Raw genomic sequence first — 16,544 nt, 5'->3', positions numbered from 1 at the left:
ACGAGTTACCCAGCAGTGTCCTGCAGTCAGCAGGAGGTTGTGCAGTACAGCATCACTGGTTTGCACATGGCAGTGGTAGTGGCTGGCTCTGCAGGCTGTCAACTTCCTAGGCAAGGAAGGTAAAAGGTTAGAAAGTCTCATGCCTTGCTTTGTGCCTTCCATTGCATCACCCTTACCTGGTGATTCTTAGTAGTATGTGTTTTCCCTCGTGCTGCCTGCTTGGAACAGGTGTAAACTTCTTTCTGTATGTGCTAGATTTTCTTACAGCCAGAAACTGATCTTGTTTTTTTTAATCACTTGGGTCCTCCAAGATTTTTAGACGCTTTCATGCTGTAACCCTAGTTTTAATGGAAACCTCTGATCCTTTCTTCTTTGAACACATGTAGGTCTCCTGAGCCAAGAGTTGTTAGAGTTTGTTTGACAAACTCAGTTGGAATCAATACTTTGCTTCAAAATTTATTATCAACTTCTGTTTTATGTTGAGGGAATACTGCTGACTGCAGGCAGGGAAAGCAACCTGCCATACCCATTGCAGGTGTGATTCTATGGTGCCAGGGGAAGGAGGGGAAGAGACCAAGTGTCTGAAAATGCTTGGAGTTTGTAAAGATTTTGAGGAGGAGTCCATAGGTTTTACAAGCTTCTAGTTCAGCTGTGTGAGCTTGGGGATCACAGGAAAATGAGAAGGATTCCACCCTGTCTTTTGTGGACACCTCATTATGCACTGAACAGTGGACTGTGAGCCTGGCTATTGCCCTAATGGACTATTAAGTGGAATATAAGCCTGCATGGCTGGATTACATATTACAGGCATCTCAGAGATTCTTCAGTTACTTTCCTGATTGAAGTTAGCAAACTGCTTCAGTGAAAGGGAGTTGTTTGTTTAAAGCTGTTGTTAGCATGTCGACAGCAGCAGCTGCGCTTGCTGGGATTTCCATTTCATACACCAAATGCATGTGAATCTGTAATCTAAACCAAGGAAGATACCAGCATTGGCATTCAGGTGTGTATCCATGTTTGCAGCATAATCAGTGCAATTGCTCCTTGTGAATAAAGATGTGAAAGAAAAAGCGGACTGGGAAAATGGAGACACAGTGTAAATGTGGGGCAAATGGGACAAAGGCACTGCAAGGAGCTGTACCAGCAAACAGATCCCTTCTATGCACTAGCTCCATCTCAGTGTTAGAAACAAGGGTGAGGAGGAATAAACAGACCAATTGTGGAGAACTTTGAACCAAAGTAGACTCTAATACCTTTCTGAAAATAATCTGATACTGAAGTTACTTGAGGCTCCAGTGCAATGAGATTTGAAGGCCTATGATATTTTAAAACCCCGTTGAACTTAGTGGGACTCATATACATAATTAAGTGCTTTGAAAGGTCAGGATCTTAGTCATAATTTTTTAACTCTGGGCATCAAGTTCTTGATGAAGCAAATGTTGGTTTTTTATAAAAATCAAAGTGGAGAGTGCCTCTAATAATTCTTGTTGGTATGTTACACCTGTTGTAAGCGTACTGTGTTTTTTATCTTAAGTTGGTATTTTCTCTTTTTGTAAATTCAGCACTAATTTTTTCAGGCCTCTGACAAGAACTATGTAAACCAAAGAGCTTTTTAATAAAGGAAACTGGATAGAAAGTTTTCTTTCCATATGGGAGGTTGGTTAAAGTGAGAGCATTCTTTAGAAGGCAGAATTAACTATGGGTCCTACCTTTGGTTGCTTCAGGCCATTTTGCAGGTGTGATAGAAGCCTTCTACCTTGTGCTAAGCGACAATGCTTTGCTCCTTCTCTCTAAGGCAGTTTGTGTATGCTGTGATTCATGTGCATAATACTAAAGAGAAATCTTCTTAATGTTCCATATCACTCGATGTCAGACTTCTGATATGTTTCATAATAATGTAGAGGCATCACACATTCAGAAATCACAATTATGGTGATATTAGGGATGAACTGACCAAAAGTAGATTTATACAAAGTGTCCTTAGAAAGGAGGAGTTCTCTTCATAATGTGCAGTTTAAAGAGAGAGAAAATTCTTTTTCATGCTACAACCACCTTTAGCACTGACAAAGTCAAAACTGAGAAGTACCTTAAATACAGTTGACTTTTACCTTGAAATGATCTGGTTACTCACTGGTGTGTTTTCTCTCTTTCTGTCTCCCTTAGCGTGAACGAACGTGACCATTTGTTAAAAAGGCTCGGCAGGAAAACTCCTCCGAGCCTTTTCCGCGCTCATTCTGTCCAGCAAAGCGTGTCACGTAAGTAGCGGCTCACGTCCGCCTCTGTTTCACAGCCTAGCCCCGCGTCAGGGAAGCCAAGGGTGATTATTTTTTAATTAAATTGTAGGTAGAGATAATCTAATGCTGAGGCTGAGCTGCCAAGCGAGACACGTACATTTGGAAGTGGAATTAGTGTATCTGGCCCTAGGCAAGGGGAGCTCAAATGTGGTTAATTCCCTGGGATTCAATCACCAGGCCCAAATGATAGAATCCCAGTATGCAGGTTCTCTAAAGGTAGAATTCTGATAGTCTTAAGAATAGTCTAAAAATCAAAAACTCTGCGTAAAGTAAATGTTGTGGTAGAGCTTAGCTTTAATAGAAATTATTTCTGTATGAAATGTCACATTAGCTGTGGTTAGCTGAGAATACAGAGATGTTTCAGGGATGCCATTAGGTTTCTGTGGGTTGCTGTGAGGAAAGCCATGGCCTGCAGATCTGCTCCTCTCCCCCTTTGTCTGCTGCTGGGAGAAGAGAAGCAACATCACAACTGGCTACTACTGCTGCTTCAAATCAGTGGCCTTTCTTGTTGATGTATAAGTCATCCATTTATTTGTCTTCCTGTGTCTGCTGGACCTGATGGGCTTTTGTCAGTGTTTTAAAGGCTTCCACAGTATTTAAAATCATCTCTAGCAGCTCTGCAGGCCAGATGCACCAAAGGACCAAGCTGTCTTGAGGGACCAGGGAGTCCAGTCAGCCCTTTCTAGTCAGCAAATGCAGTCTGTCTTGTGATGAAACTGGTGGTATCAATAGGCTTATTTATTAAAGGAAGTAACTCCCTCATTGTGCAGTGCTGCTGCACACAGGGCAAGGGGCAGACACTCAGGATTTGGGGTTTGTATTGCAATTGCAGTAGGAAGTGACACCCCTGACTGCCCAAGAATCACAGAGGAGTCAAATTTCATTGCTGGCTGTGTCTCCTTCTGTAGCAGAACTGTTAGGACTCAGGTCATGGAGGCAGGGCTGGGGTAATACCTGAGGTATTCTTGTTTTCCATGGGAAATTTGACTAGAAGGGTGGGACAGTGATGGATCTGATAATGTTTGTCCTTGATGGAGCTATTGGAAGGCTGCCATCACTGTCAAGGGATCTGGGGTCTTTGGCAATCAATCCCACTATGTCTGGGAAGAGAGGTCAGTGAGCAGAGCACCCCTGTGGACCACATTTCTGCAAGGATTTAATCCTTTGTACAAAGGAGCCAGGGATGCTGATAGCAGCATGGCTTTGGGCATGCAAACATGCTCTGAGGAGATTCCAAAAGCAATGATTGGCAGAAGAAATCCATAAAATGCACAAATAAATGGCTGTCAAAATAGTCTGCTGTGCAGATTTAACCACAATCTGAAACCTGTGAAGCACTGCAGAAAGGAGCTATACCAGGGGGTAACTAGTCAGACTTAATATGTGCTTTTAGTCTCAAAGAACACATAATCAGGTTGTTAGTAGGCAAACAGCTATGGGGAAAGAAAAATGAGATCAAAATAAACCCTAATTTGGATAACCAGCTTCCCTATAAATGCAAATGATTAAGTGCTAAATGAGTCAGGCCATTCAGGACAGGTTACATTCAGCAATCTGTTTTTCACATGAACATAAATTTTAACTGTGAAGCTGTTAGGATGGAAAGATGATTTTTGTATCCATTACTTCTGTCATCTCTTGTCAAATATTATTTTCCAGTGTTGCATAGCTGCTATATGTACAAGGCCATGTAAAATCCAGGGAACATATATGCTGTTTTCACAACCCTGGATTGTACAACTGTTTACTAAATGCTAGAAATCTTCAAAGCAAAGAGTTGATGAATAGGGCAGTAGCCTTGACATGCCGGGCCAGTATCTTAAATCACACTACAAGCACTCTGTTTGAAGTCTTGAACTGTTCATGTGTTTCCATCAGGCCCTAAATTCCCAGGCTGTGAAGACCAAAAATTGCTTTTGTGACTTCAACTCAGAATCTGTTGCTTACATATAAAGGAGGAAAATGGTTTGTTTAGTTAGAGCTGACAAAAGCTTAAGCAAATGAATTGCCTTGGTCCCAACAAGAAGTGAAAATTTGGATTAAATTTGATAGCACAGATTGTAAAGATGCAGTACTGGGTTGGAAATTACTTTATTTTTGACAGCAATCATTTCCAAATATTTTGGGAGGAAGCAATGCCTAAACAGCTTTGTTTCCAGTTATATGGAAAGGAAAAAAACCTCACAGGGAGTTTCTGGGCTACTACTGGTGGTCAATGGTGGGAGCAAAGACCTTACTGAGGTAAGGCTAAACGGCTCTGTACAAGAGGCAGAAGCTCCCTGTGTGTTTCCTTGGCTCTCTGTTGGTGAGCCAGCCCTTTTCCAAAAGCATTGGCACAGCACAAGACCTTAAGGTATGGCGTGTGTCAGGGGTGCTCTCATACAGCACCAGGCTCTTGTGGGTCCAGCCCCCAAAGTGGGCAACAGAGCCTCACAGCCAGTGCCATGGCAGTGCCATGTGGGAGTGCCAGCCAGGATTAGTCACTCAAGCACCTCCTCCCATTAAAGAAACTGGCTCAGAGTGGCTGCCTTGGAGACTAGCCCTGTCCATTTGGAAGGAATGTCCTTAAAGTAAAACCTTCATGGCTGTTTTTCTTGCTCTTTGTTTTTGTGTTTCTGAATTGTGTAGACCTGCCAGAAGCATGAAGGAAATTTTCTGCTGACTGTAGTGTCAAAGATCACGTGGTTCCTTTCTGGGACATTTGTGAAAACTTAAAAAAAAAAAAGGAAATGTGAAGCTCCTGACTTTAGTGGAAGAGTTGCATATGGTTGTCAAGCCCAGGTGCTAAAATAAAACCATCTCAGTGGAATCTTGTAGGCAGTGCTGACAACACTGCTCCCCAGGCTATGTTCACCTCCTGATGAAGGTGCCTGGTGAAATTGGTCCTTAGCTGTTGCCATCTGCTTTCTGAAATCTCTTAAGAATGAGCAGGAGGTTTTCCCCAGGTCTCCATCCAGGTTCTTGTCTTTTTTACTGCTGTGACTTTGTGAGAGCAGCACCTCTCCTTTGGACAAACTCTGTAGATATAAAAGATGGCTCTTGACCTCCCCTTTCTCCCTGCATGACTGACCTGTATCACCTGTCCCCCCAGAGGATGGGAAGGGTACCCTCCATCCATAAGGAAAGTTCCACAGCGTCCTTCTAGGGTGGTTTCCCTCCTGTAATGCCCCTGCTGGTGTTCAGTTATCATTTGTCTCAATGTGCTCTTTAAAAATAGAGCTGAGTCTGCTCCCATTAAGCAGGGCTTTGGCAGAGCTCCCTCTGAAACGCCAACAGCCATGCCTGAGCGAGGATTACTGCACTTGGCCCAGGCTTCCTATGCTAGCCAAGAAAATCCTTCTTCCTTTGACAGAATATGGTGATTTCATAGAGTAAATCTGAATGCAGAGCATATGGCTTGCACCTTATTAATCAGTGGAGAAAAAGCACCTGTCATCTGAGGTTCGTTTCACAGTATGGGGGCTGACAAATAATAAATAATAATAATGTGTTCATGCTGAGGGCTCTAATCCCATCATTTATTCTCCACTAGCAGACACCTTCTTCCTTTCACTTTTCTGCTAGTGCATTTTTATTTGAAAAACAACAGGGGAGCTATTTGAGATGCTTTTTAAACTTTTTTTCCCTCTTCTCTTTCTTGTCTTTAAAATATAATATACATTCTGTATTTTTTCCAAGCTACATGTTTGTTGACTTTTAAGTGGAGTTGCAATACTTTAATATCAATTTTGGGGAAAGAAATAGGAATAATTGGTTTAGAATTTGATGCTGCGGCATCTGACTCTTATTTTTACTTGCAAATACCAGTAAGTTGGTATCTGAGACTAAAGAGATGGGACCATTTGTCAGGAATTCCTCTTGGGTCCTTAAGAAAACACAGGCATGGTTTATCAGAAGAGAAATTATTTACTTCAGTAAGCATTAGTCAAACTGTTCAAGATTTTAGGCAGCTTTGCCTTTCCCAGAATAAATAGAAGATGGTTGCTGAGTCAAAGCTGAGTTAGCATTCACTTTTTAACTGGTAAACATGCACTGTGACATCACAGCAAATCTCCTTAAAGACTGCAGAACCAAATGTTTCACCTGAGACAGAATTTGGTTGGTCAAGTGATACCACAGTGTTGATTTTCATTATGTCAGAGTTTTGCTGTCCAAGAAGCAATATTTCCTAAAAGAGATTTAAAAACTAAAAGGTCTCTCACATCTCCTCAACCTCCTAAAAGTTTTAGTGGATTTGAATCTGGGCATTTTTCTGCAAAGGCAAACAAAAAAGATGCATTTTATAGTTTGGGCAGTACTAAACCATAATACCACTGTAGTAGGAACTAGTGAAATGCTGCAGCAGGTGTGAGTTCTGATGGGCTGCCAGTGACAAGTGCCCTCTTGCTGGCTGGCCTAAACAAATCCTGGGGCAGACAATTTGGGTGTGTCAGAGGAGAGTGCAAGGAATAGAAGGCCTCTGAAATAAATCCCTGAAGCGACAAAACCTGTAAGCAGTCCTTCCATGAGGAGATCTTCTGGAATAAAGAGAGCCCTGTGGACACTCTCTGGTCCTGGTCTTGGAAGCTGTTGTCATGAGATGCTGTTGAGCTTGCACAGCGTTGCCGTCTGTGTTGGAGGCACGCCCATCGAGATGGTTGCTGTAGCCCAGCGTTGCACAGACCAGAACAGACATTGCAGTGAACAGAAAAAGGGCGTTAAATGAGAGACCTAAGGGAGACTAGATTCACATCTACTCATAGAATATCAAAGCTTTAAGAAAACCCAACAGGATGCTTTTAAAATTCAGTAGATTGTCTGATATCTGGTACCAGTGAAACCTTAGATTTGATGAGAATGTGAATCTCTTCGTAACAAATGAGCCCTATTGACAGATATTCAAAAGTGCCACTTTCCTCCATAAATAGAAAGTCTCAGAGTATAAAGGTCCTTCCTTCTGTGAGGGTGAGTGGGTTGTGCCCAGAAAGCCCCAAAGAAATGTGCTCTTTCCTTGGGCTACTGCAGGACAGCTGAACAATAAGGGCCTTGTTCCCAAGGCAGGCTCATAGGTGTGGTTTTAAAACTGGAGTTGGGGGAAAAGTTCAAACTTCCGGAAAGTTCCCATGTAACTGACAGATGGAAACTTTCATTGTTTTTGGATGGGGTCGGCAAGCAGTGGAAATGTAGAGCTGCTTGGGGAGTGTGGATGCTTTTGCAGCATTTTGATTCCACAAGGCACAGTCAGCTGCCTAAACAGCTTGAAGTTCAATTTTAATTGTAATGTGAATAGAAAAATGTAATATGAACTCATCTTCCTGTATAGAGATCTACAGGAAAAGTCTTACATGAGCTGCCAAATGTTGAGCTTCGGCTGAGGAGCTTGGGGGTCACAGCCTTTCCCATGACATACACACAAAACCCTTGCTGCTGATAGTCCAGGATGGATGAGGGACATGAACATTTAAGGATACCCCTGGTATTCTTGTCACAGATCATCTTAGCCTGAAATTTCTTGCTGTATTAAGGTGTTTCCTATTGATGTGACAGCACTGAACAGGTTCCTTTGACTGACTTTTGCATTGGTATTGCGGAGTGGTTGGGCTGCCTTGCTGTCTGCAGGCCTGTGGCAGCACTGGGAATAAGCAGGTCATGGGAAGATGACACCCAGGACTACTGGCTTGTGTGGTCAGTGCTGGATTTGCAGTGGTTATGGCAGTTGAAGACTCCGTTACGCTGGATGATCTCATGGATAAGTAAATGTGGCAAAGCCACCTCGATGCAAATCAGGCAATGGCACATGGGCTTCAGTCTTCTAGGGCTTAAGTTTGTGGTCTTTGACCAAGTTGACTTATCCATGGAGAATTTAGCCAAAAATGCTAACAGGATGCTGGCCCTTGACATGGAACAAACCCAGTGGAGGTGTTTGTTTAAGTGTGAATCTACCCTTTTTTAAATGAAAGCCTGTCTTGTACATCGTACTTCCTTTGCAATGATCCAGGATGGATACACTTTTTTCCAAAAGGCTGTTTGCACTTCATGAATGCATTCTGTGAACCTTCAGCTACCGGCAGGAAAAACGAACCCATGCCTCTGTAGCAGTATGTATATTGGCATGGAACTGCTCAGGGAAAATGAAATGGGATGCTGGGATGATTGGTCGTATAATCAAATCAAGGTTCCTGCTGCCCTGCAATCACTTCCATGAGGAATATGTGATTGAAGCAATGTATTTCTTTTTTAATCCACTCCACTTACTGGCTAAGATTTCCTGCTGTGCTTGTGACTCGGGGTGTCAAAAAATCTCCTGTCCTTTGCTATAGTGTTCCATTCAGAACTTTCTATAAGGCCACGTCTGCAAGTCTGTCTGCTGTTTCATCATGTTTGCCCATTAGCTATTTGTGAGTGTTTTACCAGCATTGTGGTGTTCTGCAGATGCTATCAATAAATGTCACTTGCCTGTCCACAATACTTTAAAAGAAATCAGGCACGTAGTTATTTTCATCTGAGTAGTTTCTAGGGAGACCACAGGATTGTGCTAGCCAGCAGGATTAACCAAATAGACACCTCCAGAACATGTTTTCTCTATGCAAAATATAAGTGACTGGCTGAGAGAATCAAAAGTTTCACAGCGTCATTCATCAGATTCCACTTGAAAAATTATTCAAAAAAATAATCCTGAGGGGAGTAAAGAGGAAGATGTGAGAAAAATCTGGTTGTGGGCTAGACATTCCCACCTTTCTCCAGAGAAACTGCTGGTATCAAGCAGGCTTCAGAGGAGACAAGCTGAAATGCAAATCTATCTCTCTCTTAAGTCTTTAGAGAAGCTCTGCCACTGTGGGAGTACTGTGGGAGTGTGTTCAAATCAGTTTGTAGCTTATTAGGTTGACTCAGAGGGCCTTGGTGGCTGTGTGCACTGTCCTGGCCTGGGGAGGGGAGCAGAGGGACAGGGCAGGCAGCAGACACCCTTTCTGTGCCGCATGGGCAATGCAGTGAGCAGCTCTGAGCATCAGAAGCACAGCACAGAAATTAAGGTTGCAGTGGTCTCAATCACATAACTTCAGTGATGCCTAAAACTGTTTCTAAAAGAGGTCTGTGCTCTTGAGCTCAACTCCAGTGACTGATTTCTTTTTCCTTCTTCTGCTTTTTCAGATGGGTATGCATTTTCTCAAGAAGAACACGGTGTTGTTTCCCAGTCACAAGTCGTTCGATCCTACGATACAACCAAAAGGAGATCAGAAATAGAATAAATTATTCTTTACTTGATGGGTGGTGGGAATAATGGGATTTGGATCAATGCATCCACTGTTAACACATTCATGACTAGGTTTGGCAGCAGCAGCCAAAACACCAGAGAACTCATTTCTGTGGCCTTAGCCAACAAGTTTCTGTATTCTCCCTGCAAACCTTGAGTGCATATTGTGGGGAGGAAATCATTGTTTGACTTCAGTCGCAAAGCTCTGCCTAAAGTTTTGTTTATGTTGTTATGAAGCATTTGACTGTGCTATGTGAGGTGTGAAATTAAAAACAATGTTTTACCACTATTTAAAACATCGGCATAAGGTTGTTCTGGGGGAAAAGTAGAAAATTTATGTTCCATGAGAAATCAGCCTTTGCTTAATTGGAACGGGGTGCTGAGATTTCCTGTTTTGTTACACACAGACCAAGTGCACACGACTGCATGCAGACTTTACTCCTTCTTGTATTCACTGTTAATTAATTTGGCTGAAATTTTCAACAGACCATTTGGTGTAAAAATTTTTGATTGCAACACAGTTTGTAGCTAAAAATGCTTATTTGCCTTCTTATGACAGAATAACACAAGATAGCAATCAATTACTTAGACTATTTGCCCTCTTACAGGATTTATTAGGGTTCTATCTTAGCTTTCTGAAACCCAAATAATAGCTTACTCACACAGCCAGGATGTGGAAGTCAGAGCTTGGCAGAGCAGCTGTCTTGAGTGCATGGCATTGTACACCAAGATGAACTCAACTAGGTGCCTCCTCATAACGCTTCGTGATGTATTTGGATGTGCACTTCAAGTGTAGCCTGGGACTTCCCTCCATGACCCCATTCCCAGTTTAACAGTAGAATAAAACAGTGAGAATTTCAATTTATAGGTACCATCTGGTCAGATGCACATGTGCATAGGAGGCTGATAGTGTAACCCTAAGGAAGCCTTCCCCATGCCAGGTAAGAGAGGTTTGCAGAGGAGGGCAGGAGGGGATTACACACGTGCGTGCACACACATGGACACACACAGAGCTGGCCATTGTGAAGAGGAGACCTGCTGTTTGTTTGTTCAGCCAAACCAGTCCCTCTTCTAGATCTGATCCATCAACAGGCTTCCCAAAACACCCAGACCCATGAGCCCTGGAAGGAATGCTGGCACCATGGCCTTGCTGTGCCACTGGGACAGGCGTGCTGCTGCATAGATTGGGATTTTGAAGAAAAAAAAAAAAAAAAAGGTAAAAACTGGGGCATAAGTTAAAGCTGAAAGAGCTCTTAGAAAGCTTGTGCTGTCCTCCAGACAAGTTCTATTAATTTTAGTCACCAAGCCATGTTTCTGAACAGTATAAAGTAAATACTGCTGTGTTTAAGCCAGGCTTTGTGGTTAATGTATATACTACATCTGTGTATTTAAAAGTTGGCGTTGTTTTTTGCCCTATTGACCATCATCCAGAGGTTTTTATTGATTTAAAACTATCCGAAAGCAATTTGAATATGAATGTTTATGTTTAGCAAAGGAGAGGGAAGTTCCAGCCTGGCCTACTGGTTTAATCTTCCTTAAGGGTTGCGAGTAAATGCCAGCGCTCAAGTGCTATAATTCAATTTCCAGTGCCACCTCAGAAGTTCAGAGTCCCCTTCTCTTTTAGAAAAGGCAAGTTTTGCTCCTGCAGCACCAGTCAGGATTGCTCTTGGATTAGGCTGATGGCACAGAGGGAAAAGTCATCACCTTCTTTTTGCAGTGCTAATGAGACAATTATGCAATAAGGAAAATGTGCAAATAATTTTGCCATAGGCATGAATGTCAAGGGGCCAAGTGTGGATGTATGTATTTTCTGGGAGAGGAATTTTGTTTAAAGGCACAAATACTAGTGCTGAGAATAAATAAGGAGAGAGCAAACCTGATCCCAGGAGTTTTAAATCTTAATGCTGATATAACCTGTTAAACACTTCCTTTTATTTAGAAACCAAATCTGTTTAGGAAATGTGTGGTGTAAGCCTCTCCTCAAAACTGCTAATTGTTTCTTCCTTTTGTAAAAACACAAGGAAAATTAACTTCCCACCAAGGCAAAATGAGATCAGCTTAGTCTTTGTACTCTAAGCTACACACCAAACATTGGCATGTAAACAATTTGGAGGTTTTCAATGACGCTGCAGAAAAAAAACTTTTAAAAGCCTTAGGATAATGAAGAATGGCAAGTAAATGTGTTAAGCAGAGAATAGAAGGAATCCTGGAGTTTTTTCTGTTCTTAACTTAGGGCAACAAAATTTTGCAGAGTGTAATGAAAGATGCTGGGGAGGAGCAGCTGTCATCTGATGTGATTTATTTTATTAGTGCAGACTATGGGCTGTATCATTTTGACCTCCCTGTAAATTGAGGTCAGTGTGTGTCACAAACAAAAACCTTCCCTAGAGTGAATGGTGGTTTAGACTGAGCTACGTGTGTTGGTTGTCAGCTCAATGGGAATTGCACATGGGATTTGTCACAGGGCTATACAGTATGTGACACTGGGGCTGGTGGGTCAGACTTTATCATCACTGTATGGCCTTAATCTCTAGCTGAGTTAATTCTCCAGAACCCACCCAGGTCAAGACCTGGCATTCTTCTTGTTCTTTGGAGTCATTACAGGAATTAATGTATTGTAATGTGCCGCAGACTGGGTGTTGGAGTTGCTTGTCTTGATGAGCAATGATGAGGTGCATTCGAGTGCTGTGTTAGCAGAAGGAGAATGACAGCTGCTCTGCATCAACAGAATTCCTTGTTCATTAGGGCAAATGCACGGAGCAGTAACAGCGGCCTTTGAAAGTGCTGTGTGAAAATGTGATCAACTTGACAGGGTATCGGAGCAGAAGGAATGGGGCATTTCTGCGTGACTGTCCAGACTTAACTACCCAGCCTTGATCAGAAAAGGCCTTCCTGAGCTGCTCTCTGCACTGACCAAAAGGAGATGGGTTTGGATATTCAGATGGAGGCGGTGATTTTCCTGAATTACAGTTGGCTCTGTTGCTGCTTTTTATAGCACCGTAATCGCAGCTTGCATAGAAGCTGCTGCTCCTTTAATGATTGCCTAGTAGCAATTTAAAGCTGGGGAGCGGGAGCCCGAGCTGCTCTGAGCGCTGCTGAGGAGGCTGTTGACATTTTCTTCTCCTTGACAGGGCTTCAGGTCTTGCTGTAGGGAGCTAGAATGGGAAGTCAGTAATAACTTGTCAAGGAGAAATGGCAAATAACCAATAAAAGTATCTGGGTCAAACTAAGCTGCTAATATACATAAAAATGTGTGTAAGTTAACATGAACTCTATGGGCTGTAAATTAAGATAACAGTCAAGGCTCGCTAATCTGCAGTTTACTAGACTACACACCCCATAGTGCATGGCCAAAACTGCGCAGTCCCTTCCCTTACTTCAGCCAGCAGCTCACAGCAGATGCTGCAGGGAAGTCTCTCTTACCAAGATTACATTATTTTTTACAGCATGTACTGGAGTATGTTCGCTGGGAGACAGTCATAATAATAAAGTTGTAAATAAAGCAGAGAAAGCTTTATTTATGTGAATATGTGAAATGTGAGGACGTGGTCAGTGGCTACACAGGGTGCAACTTGGCTCTCTATGGACAGCCCTAGAGGTGCACAGTCCTTACACTGTCCCTGTCCTGCAGTTTGCCCTTTGGGCTAACTCACTAAATCTTCTGTTTTCACATTGCCTGCAGTCATCAGTGAAGGCTAGTGATACTCTATTTACATTCTCCCTTGGTTTTATAACTAATGACTTAATTTATTCTTCAAATGCTTCGAGGAGTGTACTTCTCACAGCTCAGGTTTGAAGCAGAGCATTGAATGCGTGCTTGGCCCTGAGAAGCACCTTCAGTTTATAAGATTTCTCATTAGTGTTAAGCACTGGGGTTATTTTACCTTTGTTTTGAATCATCACACAGTATCAATGCCTTAAACTTCAATCAGGTTCAGAAGAGCTCTTTGTGTCCTGTTGAGTCTAACAAGAAGTGGTGATGGTATGAAACACCTGAGGGGTTGGAGAGGAGAATTTGGCTATGGTGTACCTGGGTAGCAGTCTGCATCTAAAATATGGCACTGACCATGCATGTTCCTCAGCCTCCAGACAGTTGGACCCCTTCTGTCCTGTCAGGAAGGATTCTTACACTCACCTCTTCCCAGTATCCTGTAGACACCCAAAGAGGCTTCACTGCCTTCCAGCATCTGTGACCAGAGCTTTATGTCCGGAGAAGGCCAGGGATAGGTCAGTACAATAGGTGACAACAAAATAAATCCATATGGGTACCTTTTCCATATGTAACAGTAAGATTAATGGAGGCTTTGAGCTTTGTTGGCAAATGAAAACCAGAAAGTGCCCTGCACTGCTTGGCCACACAAGTGAATCCCAAAGGTGATCGCTTCTCAGTGACCTGCAGGAAACCTAGACAGCCTGAGTTTATCTGGACAGGAATGTGCTTTTGGATGGGTGTCTGGAGAGGTGAAGGGAAACAAAATAGATTGGCCAAGACCAGTGCTGCTGTTAGAGGTTAGTGAGGGGAGGGATTCCTCAGGCATCCGTGAAGAGTTGTGATAAAGCTGATTTCTTTGGTTCCTTCCTGTGGCTCTGGGAAGGAAGCAGAGCTGAGTTGAGAATTTGTGAAGCACTGTTACCTCCTGGAACTGAGTTTGTCTGGTACCAAGCTGAGTCCTGAACTTAGAATGAATCCCTGCCAGAAGTGTTCCTTGTTTAGCATGCTTTGGCTCTAGCAAGTTGTTTCCTGGGTTATGAAGATTGCTAAATTATTTACTGGTTCCTCTTTCCCTCGTGGACTCACCAGAACTAAGCACTGGAATTATTTCAGTCCTGGGTGACAGCCCCTTATGGAGAGTTAGTGGGATTTCTGCTCAGGTGTTGCTCCTGGGCAGGTTCTTGTCTCTCAAGCCGGTACAAGGGGCTCATTAATCTCTGGATATCTTTGTGATAGTGTGTGAAACCCAGAGGTTGTTTCATTTGCATTCATGGCCTGCTCGTGTGTGGTATGGACAGAAGGTAAAGTGGCTGAGTACTGGTGTTTATCCAAAGCCTTCCTTTACGTATGAAGAAGGTGAGATAAGTTCTTCTGAAATCTGCCACAAGAGGTCCGTTCTTGTTCAGCCTCTTGGTAGCCTCTAAAGAGAAACAGAAGTTAGTAAATTACAAATTCTGTGTGGGCAATCTCAGCTCTGGGCAATCACTCAGAAGTCTAACAATGAAGAAAAGTGTTAATATATTGCCAAACTGTCACTGTGCATAGCTGGAAGGTCAGCACCCTTGTAATTATGGAGCAATGAAGCCAAGGGAAAAAGCCAACATTAACAGAAAGACATGATTGTTTTAAATTCTAACTACCTTACTGGGTGGTTTTCCTGCGAAGATGTTCCAGATGTCGTCTTGGCATAAATTAATCAATTTCAAAACATCTGCTGGGTTTCTTAGAAAACATGGAGTTTACCAGACAGTGATTGTGCTCTCCTCTGCCCTTCTGGTTGATATGTTGATTCAGAAGAGGAATAAGAGTACTTGCTGTTCTTACCATCAAAAGTTCATAGACTGCAAAGTTGCTCAAAGTTGTTGCTCAACTCTTTTTTTTTTTTTAAAGGGCTCCAGTTATAAAGTAGTGAGGCAGCCAAGCCCTCTGGGACTGTGTACATGTGTGTGCTGGAAGAGATGTTTAACTTGAAAACCTCCCCCTGTCCCTCCTCCTGCCCCCAAAGTGCAGCCCATTGCACAGGGAGGTCAAATATTCAGGGTCTTGAGTGACAGGATTTTTAACAGCATCTTTTTCATCAGCGAGCCAAGTCATGTGCCCGCTTGTCTGTCATATCTGTACTCGAATTGCTTAAATATTGTTTCAGATGGGGACGTTTCAATCTGGATATGCAGAGAGGAGTGATGCTGTGGGGGGATGTTTAATTGGCTCCCAGCAGAGCAGCAGTGGTGTGTGGGTTTTTTCCTCTAGAAGTGTTACCATTTTCAGGTCCTATTAATGTCCTCTGGTAGTTTAAATACAGCATTGCATTACAGTGGAGTTTGTTTCCCTCTCAGACTGAATACAAATGAAGGTCACTTACTTGTATTTTTAGAAGGTTCAGAAAACGTAGAAAATTTGTAGCTTTGAACAGCATTGTTGACTGTTGTATGTCTGCACAAAAATATTTCCAATAAACCTTTTATTAAAGCAATCCAGCAGACCGAGGCTTGTTTGTTTTATCCCCCCACAAGCTTTGCAGCAAGAGTTCAGTGTTAAATACATTTGAGATTTAGTCTGCAAAGCTGTTGAATGGATTATTTCTATTTTTTCACGGCCTTTTGGGTGTGTTTTAAGGGCCTGCTCATTAGAGCAAGGCTTGAGTTCCTTTAATAGGTCTCAAATCAGGCCCCAAATGCAAGGCTAATATGGCAAAATAAGAATGGTACTGATGAGCTGACAGCAGATACTGGTATTTGAATAGTGTCTTCAGGGGGAAAACTATCTTTTTATACAAGCCAGGTGGAGAGAGATTCTTCTACAAATGATACACTTGATCTCACCAAGGCTTCACCAAAATAAAGCTTAGAAGTCTTTGGTCCCAATTAGGTAATGTAGACACAGCAGGGGAAAATTAAGCCCTAAAAACCTTCCCTTTCCTCCTTACTTGCAGCTAAATTTGCAATTTTAACACAGGCCCTTCAGGCTCTGAGTGTGAGGGGGAGCATAGTGCAGCGAGGCGTGAGGTGAGACCATGGCAGCCGCTCTGCTCCGGAGCACAGGGCCAGGCTCTCTCCTGCCTCTGCCTGCTCAGCAATGCCACATCTCTCTGCTGACGCTGCCGAGCTCGCTGGTGTGGCCAGACCTGGAGAAGTGACCCTGGAGCTCCCTGGCCTCGAGCAGGAAGCACCACACAAGGCTCTTGTGTCCCTGGTAGCGCTGCATCCGTATGCGCCGGGGGACGCCCAGCACTGACTCAGGAATGGGACTCAAGTTATGGCTGAAGTTACATTTGCAGAAAAGGTTGGCCTTACTTGATTTTTGGTGACCA

At 43.0% G+C, this 16,544-nt stretch overlaps 1 protein-coding gene across 2 annotated transcripts in view; it reads left to right on the top strand.

Annotated features, from left to right (window-relative positions):
• Positions 1 to 15,707, top strand: part of ATP8A2 (ATPase phospholipid transporting 8A2) — a 314,756-nt gene extending 299,049 nt beyond the window's left edge. For both annotated transcript variants that reach the window (XM_063149059.1, XM_063149060.1), the window contains 2 exons: positions 2,161 to 2,252; positions 9,420 to 15,707. In XM_063149059.1, coding sequence (XP_063005129.1) covers positions 2,161 to 2,252; positions 9,420 to 9,517 — 190 coding nt within the window. In that variant the 3' untranslated portion in view covers positions 9,518 to 15,707. The remainder of the gene's footprint in view (positions 1 to 2,160; positions 2,253 to 9,419) is intronic.
• Positions 15,708 to 16,544: the final 837 nt, after the last annotated feature.

Source organism: Melospiza melodia, chromosome 2 (genome assembly GCF_035770615.1).
Source record: "Melospiza melodia melodia isolate bMelMel2 chromosome 2, bMelMel2.pri, whole genome shotgun sequence".
NCBI lineage: Eukaryota > Metazoa > Chordata > Aves > Passeriformes > Passerellidae > Melospiza > Melospiza melodia.
This window is presented reverse-complemented; position numbering and strand designations above follow the sequence as displayed.